Source organism: Odocoileus virginianus, chromosome 2 (assembly GCF_023699985.2).
Source record: "Odocoileus virginianus isolate 20LAN1187 ecotype Illinois chromosome 2, Ovbor_1.2, whole genome shotgun sequence".
NCBI classification, from domain to species: Eukaryota; Metazoa; Chordata; class Mammalia; order Artiodactyla; family Cervidae; genus Odocoileus; species Odocoileus virginianus.
In genome coordinates this window covers 25,536,395-25,551,389 of record NC_069675.1, presented here as the reverse complement: position 1 = coordinate 25,551,389, position 14,995 = coordinate 25,536,395, and the positions used below count along the sequence as shown (strand labels likewise).

Here is a 14,995-nt window from a genome sequence, read left to right as displayed (position 1 = left end):
CATTTGAAAAGACCCTGATGCTGGGAAAGATTGAAGGTGGGAGGAGACTGGGATGACAGAGGATGAGATGGTTGGATGGCATCACCGATTCAATGGACATGAGTTTGAGTAAACTCCGGGAGTTGGTGATGAACAGGGAGGCCTGGCGCGCTGCAGTCCATGGGGTCGCAAAGAGTCAGACACGACTGAGATTGAACTGAACTGATAGATACCTGAATGGCTTTTAAAGTATTATTTCCAATTTTGCATATATCTGACATTTCCTATGAAGTGTTTTTAATATATAAAGCACTCTAATAGTCATAAACAAATTAAATATAACTAAAAAGATATCTAAAATTAACTATACTTGAAAGTTAAGCAACAGACTTCTAAATAATCTATGAATCAAAAAACACACAATGGAAATTATAAAGTAGTTTGAACTGAATAATAAAAATGCATTTCAAAACACGAAATGCAGCTAAATCCATATTTAGAGGGAAATGTATGAAAAAGATAAAAATCAGTAAGCTACATACCCATTGCAAAAACTAGAAAAAGAACAAATTAATTCCTGAAAAGAGTAAAAGTTAATAAAGCAGAAAACAAACAAAGCAGGGGGAATTAACAACATCAAGGGATGGTTCTCTGAAGAGATTAATAAAACTGATAAACCCCTGATGAAGCTATTAAGAAAAAAAGAAAGAAGGTAAAAATTTCAATGACATAAGGAGATTACTGTAGATCTTACAGGCACTAAAAAATGCAAAGGAATATTATAAAGACTAACTTTGAAATTTTAGATGAAATGGACAAATTCCTGGAAAAAATAAAACTAACCAAAATTGACACAAGCAGAAACTGAAAGTCTAAATAGTCCTAAACTTTTAAAAAATAAAATGCATAAATAAAATAAATAAATAAATAACAAAAAAATGCATAAATAAAAATTTTACCACAAAGAAAACTCCAAGTCCAGACTGTTCACCAGCAAATGACACCAAACATCTAAGTAAGAATTAATTTAAGTCTTACCACACTCTTCATTAAATTCTCAAATAACCCCATGGGATAGATACCTATTATGTGACAGAGAAAACTATTGAAAAGGAATGGTAATTTGCTCAAGGTCAGAAAGCCAGTAAGAAGCAAATTCAGGTTATCTGACTACAGAGCTTGAACTTTCAACACCTCCTCTTGTGGAGAATGTGGTAGCCTGGCACCAAACATCACATTCCCACTTCCTTTAAGATACCTTCCTATACTAAAGCTAGAAATCACATTTCCCAGAATCCCTAGAAGTCAGTTTCACATGTGCTTTTGGTTTAGCTAACCGGATGGACTAACATGAGATTTGAAAGAAAGAAAGACGGGAAGAAGAAAGATCCATCTCTGCAATGTGTGCTAGTAAGAACAGTTCTAGAGACATTTGGATCTTCAGCAGCTTTAGCAGAGGTTCCAATGCTCACGCTCTAATTTAGTGGGGAGTGAAACTGAGTAATGGAGTATGGGTGCGCGCACACACACACACACACACACACACAGAGGCAGTACAAGTGTCAAACCTTTGCTGGTAGACACAGCAGGCAAGGTGTACTTCTGGAGTCTACAGTTCCAGAAACAGCTTCCTGATCACCAGAGATCACAGACAATGTGAAGTGATCCCAGAAAGAGGCTCAAGTTCTTCATTTTGGTAGAGTCAGCATTTCTCTTGGCAGGTCAGCTTTTGTGTTGCTCTGGGACTCACTCTTTGTACATTCCTTTAGTTCTTCCAAAGACTTTATGAGCACTTAATTCCCTTTATAAAGTCCTTTCTGCTTAAAATAGCTAGAGCTGTTTCTCTTATCTAAAAAGGAGCCCTGACTACATAAAGGCAAACTGAGATCAGAACCAAGCAAGAAACCATACCAACATGAATAATATACCTTGAGGGAAAAAATTGGATTAAAATTTTTATATTATATAGAAGGTTTATAAGGTTGATTTTTTTAAATGGAACATCAGAAAAGTTGCCTCTCTTTGACTTGGTTGAGAGTTTCCTTTAAAAATAAAAGGATGGGGCTTCCCTGGTAGCTCAGTGGTAAAGAATCTGCCGTCAATGCAGGTGACATGGGCTAGATCCCCAATCCAGGAAGATCCCACGTGCCTCGGAGCAACTAAGCCCGGACGTCGCAACTATTGAGTTGTGTCCTAGAGCCGGAGAGCCACAACTATTGAAGCCCGTGCGCCCTAGAGCCAGTGCTCCATGACAACAGAAGCCACCACAATGAGAAACCTGCGCACTACAGCTAGAGAGTAGCCCCTGTTCTCCCCAACTAAAGAAAAAGCCCGCAGAGCAGTGATGACCAAGCACAGCCAAAGATAAAATACATTAAAAAAAAATTTTTAATAAATAAAAGGATGAATTGTTTTAAAAGTTTTTACCAAAAATACAGTCTTATTGTTATCTATCATCTATGATTATGAGGAAGAAAAACACATCACTAAACAAAGCTTACTCTCAAAAAAAAATTAAGCTATAAAATGTAGATATTATAAATTGCCATAGATCTTGTCCAATTAATGTCCAAAAATCAAATTTCTTTTTATACTAATTAAATTACTCTGATGTCAACGTGATGTCATTATAAATCACTAAGGTAAAAAGTTATTAAATCAACACATGTATAAAATTGGAAGAGGCTTTTATAGTTTAGTAAATTCCATGATCTACAATATGACAAGGTAATTCTCAAAGAAAGTACAGGCAATATATTTAGAATAAATAAAAGGGAACATTTACATAATCTATACACTACTCAGTAAAGGTAATCATACACAATGGAGATCAAATCAGATTACTACTGAGTCAGTTATTTCAAGGTTATCAAAAACGTCTGCAGCTTTGTGACTTGAGAGGATATTTAAATTTCCCATCAAAATTCAGCTACCGCTTTTAGAATACTGCCTTCCAACCCCCTAAGTAAATAATTTAGTAATATTCAAATGAAATTATGGGGTGGGGTGGTGAAGGAAAATACTCAAAAGTTCAGATATAAAAGGTTATATACCTTATAAAGTTTGGGGTCTGAGCTAGAATTGTGAAGTCAAACAGTACCTATAGAGAACAGCTTCTTAAAATGGCAAAAATGAATACAGCCACTCTTTGTCACAGAGAATTCAGAAGGAACAAGAAGGCAATGAAAACCAGGTAGACAAAGTAAAAACATTCAGTTGTTTGAAAGCTTCAAAAAAAGAAATGAATGAAAATGTTTTCAACAATAACCAAAAAGGTGATGGATATGTTATCTCATTGGAGGTGGGGTTGGGGAATCCTTTCACAATGTATACATATATCAAATCATGATATTGTATAGTTTACAATATGATTTGTCAGTTATATCTCAATAAAGCTGAAACTTTTAAATGGTGGATTTTTTACTCTTAGAAAAATTCATATAAAAGCATCATTTTTAGGACTCAAAACTTCTTAGGAATTAAATCATAGATTTCTGGTCTTAATTTAAATAACAAAAATGAGCCAAATAAAAATATTCAGCATTTTTTTAGGAGTGGGGGTTAAAGTATTTAATCTCTGGAAAATTGTTATATTTACTCTTAGGAAGACTATTGATTAATAGTCTAATAAATTTTACAGCTCAGAGAATGTAAAAAGACACATGCTTTCACACCTGGAGTCTTCTAAACATTTTATTTTCTTTGCTGCGCAGTGAAAAGTTCATTTCTTTCAGGGACTTCCCCTGTGTTCCAGTGGTTAGAAATCCTGTCAATGTTGGGGACATAGGTTTGATCTCTGTTCTGGGAAGATTCCACATGCCACGCAGGAACTAAGCCCGCCCTCTAGAGACAGCTTACTAAGCCAAAAATAAACTTTTTCAAGTCCATTTCTTTCAAAATAATTATTGGTGGAATATTTTGTTTTCAGATTGACAAGCTACATACTTCTAACTCAAGAAAACATTCCCGTTCACCATTTTTAACCTAAAGCATATTCCTAAATATTTTTAAGGAATCCAATAAAAACCAATTATTAATCTTAATAACTCAGAAACATAAAAAAAGAAAATCACCTCCAGTCACCGATGTATATGTCAATAAGGTTTGAACTGCGGGGGTCAGGGGTGAGCATTACAATTTAGATGCTTAAGGTTAAAGTATGTTCCACAGAGCACACAAAAATCTATGTCATCTGTGACTACACAGCAGTATAAAGGTCTATAATCAATTGAAATGTAAGTTTAACTTCAACAATGTAAAAAATCCTTATAAATACAATGATGTATAAAATGTCAGGAAAAAAAAGGGGGGGAATGAAAGAGCATGAATGACCCTGCTCAGCTGCTGCTGTAGAAAGTGATCCCTAGTGATGCCAATAAAAACCAATGAAGAGTCCACCATTCAACTCCTCACTTACATGGGGATCTAAACCACAATTCTCAGTGCAAGATCTATAGGCACAAGCATTTCTAAGACATGGTTTCTTGGTGTCTGTTTGCCATTTTCTATCAAGGAATTGGGAGGCATAAACAGGGCACAAAACGCAGCAGCATCTCTTGTAACTGACTCTCAATTAGCGGACCCTCTTCGTCCCCTCTATTAAATAAATACTCAGACTGGGCCATGTGAACTCCATAGTGCCAAGGTGCTACTCCTGCCCTCCCCAGTGAGTTCATGCCAAGTTAATTGGCCTTTTTCACAAGCTCTTTACACCAGCTGTTCTTACTATCGTCATGTATTAAACATTACAAAAACTAATGAAATAATAATTATGAGGAGTGGTAAACATTATTCCATTTTATTTTTATATCTCTTCCATAAAAGTTAGGTTGAATGTTTTGGAAAGATAAAGGTAAGTTTGCTTGAGAAGTTAAGTTGCTTAAAAGTTTACTACCAGTTTCATTGTGGGAAGTCAGCTGTATACACTTAGAGAATTTGGACAATTTGACACTCAGATTGTAGCTTCATTTTAGTGTATATCATTTTCATGACTGACCTTTTTAACCAACTTTCTCAATTAGTCAATGAGGTAATAGGTACTCCTATTGTTTAGCATCTTGTTCTGGGAAGGATTTTGGTCACTCACATGGAAATGTTTTTCTGGTAGTCAACGGTCTTCCATTTTTTCCCAAAAAAAACCAATTCTCTCTTTCCCTGACTATATTTCATAAAATCCAATACATCATTGATTATAAGATACAATTTTTTTTTCTTCCTTCTGATGTTACATAGAATAGGCTGCCTATTGACTGGGATGCCATCAACTAAAAGACATATCCCAATTTCAAAGATGTTATAATTAAAACTACACATCTGGGAATAGATGAAAAATTGTTTGAAAATAATCAGGTTCACTGGAAAAGAAGTTTAAGTATAGAAGAATAAAAAGCCACTCAAAATTCTACCATTCAGGAAAAGCAAAGCTAAACATCTATCTATGCATATACATATAGCTATGAATAAGTTTTAAATGGCTCATACTATAAATACTGTTTATATTTTGTTTTAGATTGCTCTCTTTGATACCATAAAAATCAGTTTTCTGACAAATGTACTGTGATGATCTCACTTGGATGCCCATTTTTGCATACTTACCCAGTACATAGCTATTTTTATTCTTAAAAAATATTTGTTTCTTTATTTGGATGCAACAGGTCTTAGTTGCAGCACTTGGGATCTTCTATCTTCACTGTGGCTTGTGGGATCTTCAATTTCAGCATGAGCAATCCTTTTAGTTGTGGCATGCAACTCTCAGTTGTGGCATGTGGGACCTAGTTTCCTGAACAGGGATCAAACCCAGGTCCCCTGCGTTGTGAGCAAGGAGTCTTAGCCACTGGACCACCAGGAAAGTCCCCATAAGCTGTTTTTAAATGTTAAAAATAAACAAATATTTTAAACGTTAAAAATAAATCAAATTCTTTGTTAGGAAATCATAATAGGATTAGAAAATAGACTATTTCTAACCCTGGAAAATAATTTCATTTTAAAATAATCAGAAACAGAAGAGATCTTAAAGAAATCTAGTCCCACTCCCTCATTTACAAATGAGGTACAAATAGGTTGCTCATCATCATAGGTAGATCTGGGACTAAAATCAAATTGTATTACATTCTATTCTAGAAATCATCCTCTTTCTGCATTGACAGTCTCAAATGTATATTACCTGCTTTAATTTAATTGTACTATAAAATATTCCATTAATCGGATTCTTCAGCCAAGTATTCAGATGTCTAGGTCCTATTATTCATTCTGTAGGTGGTTATGAGATGTGCGTAAGCATGTAAGGGTCACTGCTACTTTTTCATCTGCTCTACATCCCTTCCTCTTGGAAAATGCCCCTCCCTCACTCTATGCAATAATGGCAGGGTTGTTATTTTCCTGCCACAGTGTGGGCTGATGACCCAGGTCAAAGTGCACAATTCTCCTAGAAACAGCAATTGGTTCAAACTTGGCCTATTAGAGTTGTTTGGAGGAAATGATTTGGGTGTTAGGGAAAAGGGTTATTTCTTCTGGATCACTAGCTGGGTGGATGATGAAGTAGCTATTTTTGCCATCAGGTAGTCAAACTCAACAAAGAAGAAAAATGAACAATATCCACAGCCTCTATTAATATTGATCCATAGACTTCCAGACCTCATCTGATTCAAGTGGGCACTAGATTCAACAGTCAGCAATTTATCATGTGACCTGGTATCAAATGACAAACTAGGTCAACCAGATTTCCTCTCCAAAAATATTAATTATAAAAGACAGAAAATATTGGATAGTTAAGGTAGAGGGCCATGAGATAGCACTGGAGCCCTAGAAGAAACACAGAATTGTGAGGAGAAAAAAGGAGACATAAGCAGATGTCATGAAGATGTCCCATAAGAAAGAGAAAAAGAATTCATATCTCTAGCATTGTTCAGATTTCTAGGTTTTCTAGTTCTGGATGCTCACAAGATACAAATGGTCTGTTCACTTGAAACATACTAAGAGCCTGCAAATGTTTAAAACACATGGATAGATTCAGTTATTACAGAAAAAGATTCACTTTCTCCCCTGCCCTCTCCAAGGGAAAAAAAAACATATTTTCTCTGTCCCCTTGACTAAGATTCTTATTTTGACTAACAGGATATCAGTAAGTATTTAAAATATTAATATATTTCAGTGGTCGCATTTTCTCTCTTATACCTCTGTCATTACCATGAAAACATGTTAGCCAACTGATCTCAGGATTAGAGGCGTGTGGACCAAGCATGCAGCCTAGAGCCACTCAGCTGATCTCAGCCTGTCAGTCAACTCCCAGGTGGCCCACAAACAGAATAAATGCTCACTGTTGTATGCAACAGTATGTGATGTATGTAATGGCGTTGCATGCAACAGTATGTGTATGTATTAATATCCGATGGTGTGGTTATTTGTTACTCAGCGATAGCTCACTGATACAATACACTGAGGATAAGGTCCTGTGGGCCACTTAAAGACAGTCCTTATTCTCAGGCTTTCCACAACACATAACAGTACCTACAAAAATTAACCACCCAGGCCCTGTGCAGAAGATGGAGGTTAATAAAATAACATCTTTCCCCAGGGAGAATTCCTATTCTCATGAGAAAGATGGATTCTAATCAAATGGTCATAAAATAATGTGAAAAGGGGTTACGCATAGAGTCACCTATGGGTCTAACTCAGCCCAGAGGAGTCAGCAGAGGCATCCCATAAGAAGAGATAGACACAGAGGTCTGAAGGATGAACAGTCATTTATTAAGTAGAGAAGAAGATAGAAAGACTCTAAGCAGAGAGCACAAATTTCAAAGTGTGAGAGGAGTTCAAATGGCAGCCGTGGCTGAAACTCACCCTTATGCTAAAGTAGACAGCAATTCAGAATGAATATAAATGATGGTCAACTAGAGTTTTTACTAAGAGTCACTTGTCATCATAATAAGGTTTGACTGATCATTTTAAAGCCTTAATTTACTATTTTGATAATTCAGCTTTGTTTACTTCACTACAGAAAGTTCCTACAATAATGATCTATAAGGTCATGCATTTTCTTGTCCTATAATACCATCTGTAACATTAATAGCAAAACCAGATCCTGAATGCTCTGCCAAGGGCTGTCAACGTGTCAGCAAAGAAAAGGTCTTTGAGTGTTCATGACAGCATTGGAAGGCCGCAGTACGAAAAGATGACTCCAGACAACCACAAACAAAGTAACCTCCAAAGTACTAAACACACAATCTCAAATAAAGTGGCAGTAGCTGAGAAACTCTTCTCAAAACACAAATCAGAAATGCAAAGTGTCCTACTGAATAAAGGTTTCAGCAGGAAACCCCAGGCAGAAGCATAACATTGAGGTATCAACAACAGGTTTCACTTCAAGCACTTTGGCAAGGAGTGTCAGTGATGTCAAATAAGAAAATTTTCAAACTGGCACACCACTGAAGTTACCAGCAACAGCGGCATCTTCGAAGTGCTAAAAGATAACCGCCAGTAAACAACACACAGAGACGCCAAGGATTTCACTGATCACTTCAAACTACAAGATAAACAAGTAACTATCGCGTGAAAGAGAAGGGGTGGGCGGGGGCAGCTTTTACAACTCCCTTGGATCTCAGCTCCACGGAAGGGACCCAAACACGTGCAACGTCACAGTCCCTACACAGTCAACCACGCTGATCACCAAGAGAGTGGCCAGATTTGGGGCTAGAAACAGGCTAGGAGTTAAGAAGCAAGGAGAAGAAACCAGGGGAAGAAAGTAAAACAGAAGCAGAAAAGAGCAGTGTGGGCTGCGGAGCGGCGGTTCCACCAACCCTACTGGCGGGCAAGAAGAAAAGTCCCCCAGATGCAGACTAATGTCTAGGAAGGAATCTTCTACTCCTATCGGAAGTTTCTCAGGACTCAGCTTTGGCTACCCCCTCCCTACCGATGCCACCTGATGCCTCCCTTTTTGGTGGGACCCGTAGGGGAATCAAGGGGGCGCTCCTCAGGCGGCTCCGGGTAAAATTGTGAGAGAACTCCCCGAGCTTCCAAGGGTAGAAGAGCTACCAGTCGCTTGCGAGGGGAGTGGCCAGAGGCAATAGTGAATTAAGAGGGCTCTCCCTTACCTGCCGCAGGAGCTTCCACCGGGCGGCACCCAAGGGCGCCGAGGCTGCGGGTCCCGGAGCGGCGCCGCTGTCTGTCTGGCCCTCGCCTGCCGTCTGCTCTGCTTGTCCGGCGGCGGCGTCAGACACTTGAGATTCCATCCCGCTAGAGCCTCTTATACCCGAGATCCTGCCGCCACAGCGCTCCCCTGCAAGGACCTGCCTACTTCTTCCCAGTCAGGACCTGTGACGCCAGGCCTCCCTCCCACTGCCCTAGCTCCCGAGCCCTCCCCGAATGCCGCATTTCCGGTAGTCGCGTCCCCTTAGCAACCAGGGCAGCGCGACTGTCGCCACTGCACCATTTTGCTGGTGGCCATCTTGGGTGAGGGCAGACCAGCGGGTGCGAGAACTGTGGCAAATCTAGCGCGACCCTGCCCTTTTTTGTTCTCCTCTCTTCTGTTTCATCTCGAGTTCTGAAGACTAGCAAAGATCCAAAAGGTTTGTATTTTGAGCAATAATGATCTCAGAAGGAGAAAAATCCATTCCTGACCACAATAAAGATGGTGGAATCTGCTTAGAGCTCGTGCTAGTTGGGGGTTACGTAGAACACGTGCTTGCAAACTAGCTCTCGGCGACACTGGGTAGGCTGTGGTTCTGCTAGCTGCAGAACGCAGACTTCGGCAGGACGCGATCGAGGTGACAGCTGCACTCCTTCCTGAGAGCTTCGGGTCCTCTGGGCGTGCCTTTACTCGTTTCGGTATCTAGAGCCAGGCTGACTTTCAATTTGCGTACGTATTGGGGGGCGTAGGCCGGGGGTCTCGTCCCTTCACCTCTTCCCTCCCCATCCAGCCATCCCTCAGTCCTTTAGTCCTAGCTTTTTGACTGATGTCACTTAACTGCGTGACACATGGTACCACTCTCCCGCCTCGGATGCACAGGGAAAACGAATAGGTTCTCCCAGGAACACCCTTGTGTCTGCCCTACCCCCATCGTTAACCTGCTGTCTTCTCCCTGCGGGTGGAAGATGGGTGGATGGAGGCTGCCGGCAAGGATGTAGTAATTTGGAGCCTTTTATTTTCTCATGCTTTATTTAACTTCTTTGTTTTTGCTGGTATCGGCTGCTCATTCCCTATTTCAACTCTCCTTTATTTTGCTGCTTCGTAGCGGATCCGAGCTGTGGTAAAGCTGACGCAGTATTTTCCCTTTGCTACCCAGAAACATTTTGTGGAAGACTTTCATGATGACATTCAACAGTGTGCAACATATCTAGATATTTCCTATCCCAAAAATAGCAGCCAACGGTTACTGAGTGGTTATACATTCCAGGCACTTTGTTAAGAGTTAAACATAAATTACTGTTTCATTCTTAGAACTACTCAGTAGTTAGTGGGGTTATTGTCTCTGTTTTGCACATGACTAAACGAAGCACAGGTGGAAGTGCAGGAGTGAAGACCTAAACCCAGGTTTCTCTGACTTAACTACTCACTAGCCTTACTTACCTTGCTAGATAGGTTAAACAGAACGGGCTTTCCAACAGAAGACGCATGGCATCACATTTCTTGTGTGCATACTGAAGTGTTTTTTGCAACTAAAGAGCTAATTCCCTTTTTAACATCAAAGTCCAGTTGTTTTTATTTGCAGATAGACATTCCTCTATCACTTTCTGTCGAGGTGACCTGGGGTAGTTGCTTAAACCTCCCTAAGCCACAGTTTGCTCACCTGTAAGATCAACATATAATAGCTACTCTATCAGGTTTCTATGAAGTTTAAATTAGATCAAGAATATAACAGCATCTGGCATGTAGCAACACTCAGTAAATACTAATCCCTTCTTTACCTTTATTCTGTAATTAGTCTTTTCCAGTTCATCCTGCATATATTGGGTTGGCCAAAAAATTCATTTAGGTTTCTCCATGACATCTTGTGAAAAACTGGAAGGAACTTTTTGACCAACCCAATACACATAAAAGATAAGATCTGAATTATGTAAAATCAAAGCCGGTTCGCCTTTAAAAGCCCTCAGAGTTCCTGAGATGCCCCCAGTAAGTCTTTGTATTTATTGCAGATTTTTATTTTGTTTTTCGTTTTTGTTTTTGTTTTTTTAGTTTGCCCATGTGTGTACCAGAATCAGTGCTGCATAGTTTGAGCCTGATAAGATTGACCTTACTAAAGAGACATTTAAGTCACATCTGCCAAGAAGTATGACTTGAATGAAACTAACTTGTACAAGTTTTCAATACTTTTAACCTGAGTTATCAGCTGTCTGCAGTTATTTGTAACCTGAGGGGTACACAGCCCCAAAGGGGAAAGTTAAGAACTGCAGATCTTAGATGCTGTGAGAACCCACTGCTGTACAGTCATTCCTGTGAAAATCATTCATGTGCTGGCAGCCCCTAAGGGAGCGTAAGCCAGGGACTTTGATACCATGCAGCAGAAGAGCCAATTGTTTCTCCAAGCTTTGAAGTATAGTATTCCTCACCTTGGGAAATGCATGCAGAAACAGCACTTGAATCACTGTAACTTCGCTGATCATTATTACAATAGAATAAAATTGAAAAAATATCAGCTAACCAAGTGTCTGCAGAATAAACCCAGGATCTCAGAGTTAGCAAGAAACATCCCAAGTCGGAACTTCTCATGTAAGGTATGGACTGTTTGAATTAACCTCTGTGTAGGCCTTTAAGATTAATTTTAGCTTAAAAATAAAGAATGGGTAGGAGATCAGTTACTAATTTTTTCAGTAAATCTGGTGTGATTTTTTAAATGGTCAGACTCAGTTGTCTGTAGTCATATGTAAGTATAAAAGAATATATACATATATATTTATAGAGCTCTAATGTAATATGTAAAAATGTACATTTATAAAAAATGATTCACCTTAGGAATTCCTTCCTGTGCCTACCAGTGCAGCTCAAAATATAATTTGCCTTCTAAAATTCCTGGACTGTTATAATAACTCTTAATAAAATCTAATAATATGCTGATTGTTTTATGAATCCCAAATTAGTAAACTTCAGTGAAAACCACTTAATTGTGCTACTTCTCTGTTAAAAATTGAAAAAAGGATTTGCATTCTTGACCACTGTATTCCTGTAGAAGATGCTTTCGGACCATTGTACTCTGGCCAGACCCCAAGCCATGGGTATGACCTCAACCTTGAGGATCTATTGCCCTTGTATGTAGAATGATCACATATCCTCCATTGCCTCCGACAGTCTCAGTCTACACCTATTGTCCATTTATAGTTATTGGCAGCTTCCCACTCCTCCCAGAAGTGTCTTAGGTTGTCAAGTTATGTGCTCATCCTAGTTATTTGAGTTAAGCTGCTGGTACTGTTGCCCCTTTGACATAACCTCCCCTACCACATACTTGCTATGTCCTGAGGTTCCTTAAATTGCATTTAGGAGTGATATTTGTGCAATATTTTAGCATATTTTGTTATTTTAGTGTTTTAATTTCTAGTTTCATACTAATATTTTTAGTCTCTTTTGACTTTTTTATTGTAGTAGAGTATATGTAACAAGTTTCTATTTTAACCATTTTAAGTGTATAATTCCATGACATTAATTACATCACAATGTTGAACAGCTGTTATCACTGTTTCCAAAATCCTGTTGTCACCTGAAAAAAATATACCTAGAATTCCCCACTCCTGCCTTTCCTGAACCATGGAAACCTTTAATCTACTTTATGTCTCTATGAATCTGCCCCTTTTAGATAATTCATATAATTGGAATTATATAATATTTATCCTTTTGTGTTTAGTTTATTTCACTTACGTTGTTTTCAAAGTTCACCCATATTGTAGCATATATGGGAAATTTATTCCTTTTAGTGGCTGAATAATACTTGTTTTATATACATTTTATTTATCCATTCATGTGTTGATAGACACTTGAGCAGCTTCTTCTGTTTATAAAAATGCTTTTTTAATCTTATTTTACTCAATTCTTCTGTTTTTTTGTTTCATTTTTGACTTTTTATTAGCTCATACTTATTTATCATGGGGCATTTTAGGGGATTTTTGTTGCTGTTTGCTTTCAACTTTTTAGTCTTAGTCCTAGACTTCTACTCTTTACATTTCAGTCATCCAAACTTTTCTTTTTATAGCATCTTAGTTTAGTTTAGCACTTTCTTTTTTTACTCAAATTTTTCAGTGTCTTTTATTTCATTTTTACCCTTTGTGTGTGTATTTGCACACATGTCCTACTTGAGAAAGGTAAACTTTAAAACTTTCCGTATTGGACACATTTTAGACATTTAGATCTTATATTTTGAATTGTGTCTGAAACATTTGGTTATCTTGTACTTTTATCCTTAGTCTCTGTTTATAAATAGTAGGCAGGAATTACCCTCAGAGTGTCAGCTGTGAGATTAGCTCACACCCTATGCAGGAGTTGGACTATTTTTTCCCTCTACTTGTCCCTGAAGCAACTTTTCCATTCTCTCTCATAGAACCCTGTTGTCTGGCAGCTTTAACCTGCTTCAGTGGCTTAATAATTCCTTCACCTGGTAATGGTCTGGCTTTCACATGTCGCACATCAACCATTCCTTCTGTGAGAAATTACATGATCTAAAAGCTGTAGCCCCTGTCCTTTATGATCACTGGGACCGGGGGAAGCTGTGAAGAGATCTGTAGTCAAAAATGCACAGCTGAGTAAGCGTTCACTCAGTTTCAACTTTGTCTACTCTTATGGGAACAACCTGGAGAAGGAAATGGCAACCCACTCCAGTACTCTTGCCTGGGGAATCCCATGGACGGAGGAGCCTGGAGGGCTTCAGTCTGTGGGGTCACAAGAGTCAGACACAGCTTAGCAGCTAAGCAACAACGACAGAGGGGAACAGCAAAGTAGAAAAAGTAATCCGTGCCTTTTAGGCAAATTAAAATATATTTACTTAAAGACTTGTTTAGATAAGTTAACTAAAGAGTAAGGGAGGGAAGTCTGTGTAATAAAAATGCCAGAAAGAAGAGCTGTAGCCTTGACTGTTACGTCAGGACTCTGGTCTCTCTGACTGGAAATAAAGGGGGGAGTTTCAAGTTGGTGCTGAAAGTCCTCCAAATGCTAAAATTTCATTATTTTATATCTCTACCTTGTTAACTCACCAACAACTATCATCTGTATGTTTGGGAACTCTATAGTACCAACTCCTGCAGTTTGGCTTTGTATCAGAAATACTGGGAAACGTTTCAGAAATACAGATTCCTGGACCTCACCCCACATCTGCTGGGTCAGGATCTACTGACTGAGGCCTGGGAATCTGTTTTTTGTCTTAAGTTCCTCAAGCAATTTTTAAATTCCCAGTCTGCCAGTGATGGCGGATCTGCATTTAGGAACTAGACACACCTGTGATCAAATGTTCCTGACCTAAACCTCACTGAATTATTCATTTCTGAAGCTCTTTCTGGCAGGTACTGTGACTTTCCATTTAGCACTAGCCAGATGGCAAGATGAACTTATTCCATTACACTCATGCACCAACTAGTAATATTTGAAGGCTAGCATCAAACCAGATACCCCATTTCTTTATCTTTCACATCATCCTGTTCTGCTGTGCCTGCAGAAATAATTCCTGAAATCTTTGATCATTTGAGATACAAAAAGAAAACCAAACAAGGGGGGAAATGGTTAAACATTTGTCCACTGACTCTTTCTACAATATAGATTAGCAGTTCTTACAGGAGTCACTAAGATAGGTTGACAGATGTTTCCTTCACTGGCATTAGTGATCTGTGATTTGTGGGAATCACTGGTTCTGAAGGTTCAAAACCTGGGAAAGTCAGAAAGAAAAAAATTGTAGTCTCACAATAGTTTTTTCTTTTTTGATAATAGTTCATGGAGTGGGACTACATTATAGGTGCCAATTCTTTATTTGGTTTTTTTCTCCACATTCCATTTATTCTTTAACCTGCTGGAGTATGACTCCTATCCCCCATTAAAAGCCCATCATTG

At 38.6% G+C, this 14,995-nt stretch overlaps 2 protein-coding genes across 8 annotated transcripts in view; one reads left to right on the top strand and one right to left on the bottom strand.

The window, feature by feature from the left end:
* Nucleotides 1-9,342, bottom strand: part of CAMKMT (calmodulin-lysine N-methyltransferase) — a 405,234-nt gene extending 395,892 nt beyond the window's left edge. For 2 of the 4 annotated variants that reach the window (XM_070477626.1, XM_070477642.1), the window contains exon 1: nt 9,069-9,342. In XM_070477626.1, coding sequence (XP_070333727.1) covers nt 9,069-9,206 — 138 coding nt within the window. In that variant the 5' untranslated portion in view covers nt 9,207-9,342. Of the gene's footprint in view, nt 1-5,574; nt 5,858-9,068 lie in introns of those variants that run through there. The other 2 variants (XM_070477618.1, XM_070477637.1) reach the window with 2 other exon arrangements.
* A 70-nt stretch (nt 9,343-9,412) lies between these two features.
* The window catches only part of PREPL (prolyl endopeptidase like), a 37,155-nt gene continuing 31,572 nt past the window's right edge, over nt 9,413-14,995 (top strand). Inside the window, exons 1-2 of one of the 4 annotated variants that reach the window (XM_070477559.1) lie at nt 9,655-9,832; nt 11,150-11,688. In XM_070477559.1, coding sequence (XP_070333660.1) covers nt 11,470-11,688 — 219 coding nt within the window. In that variant the 5' untranslated portion in view covers nt 9,655-9,832; nt 11,150-11,469. Of the gene's footprint in view, nt 9,543-9,654; nt 9,833-11,149; nt 11,689-14,995 lie in introns of those variants that run through there. The other 3 variants (XM_070477556.1, XM_070477568.1, XM_070477563.1) reach the window with 3 other exon arrangements.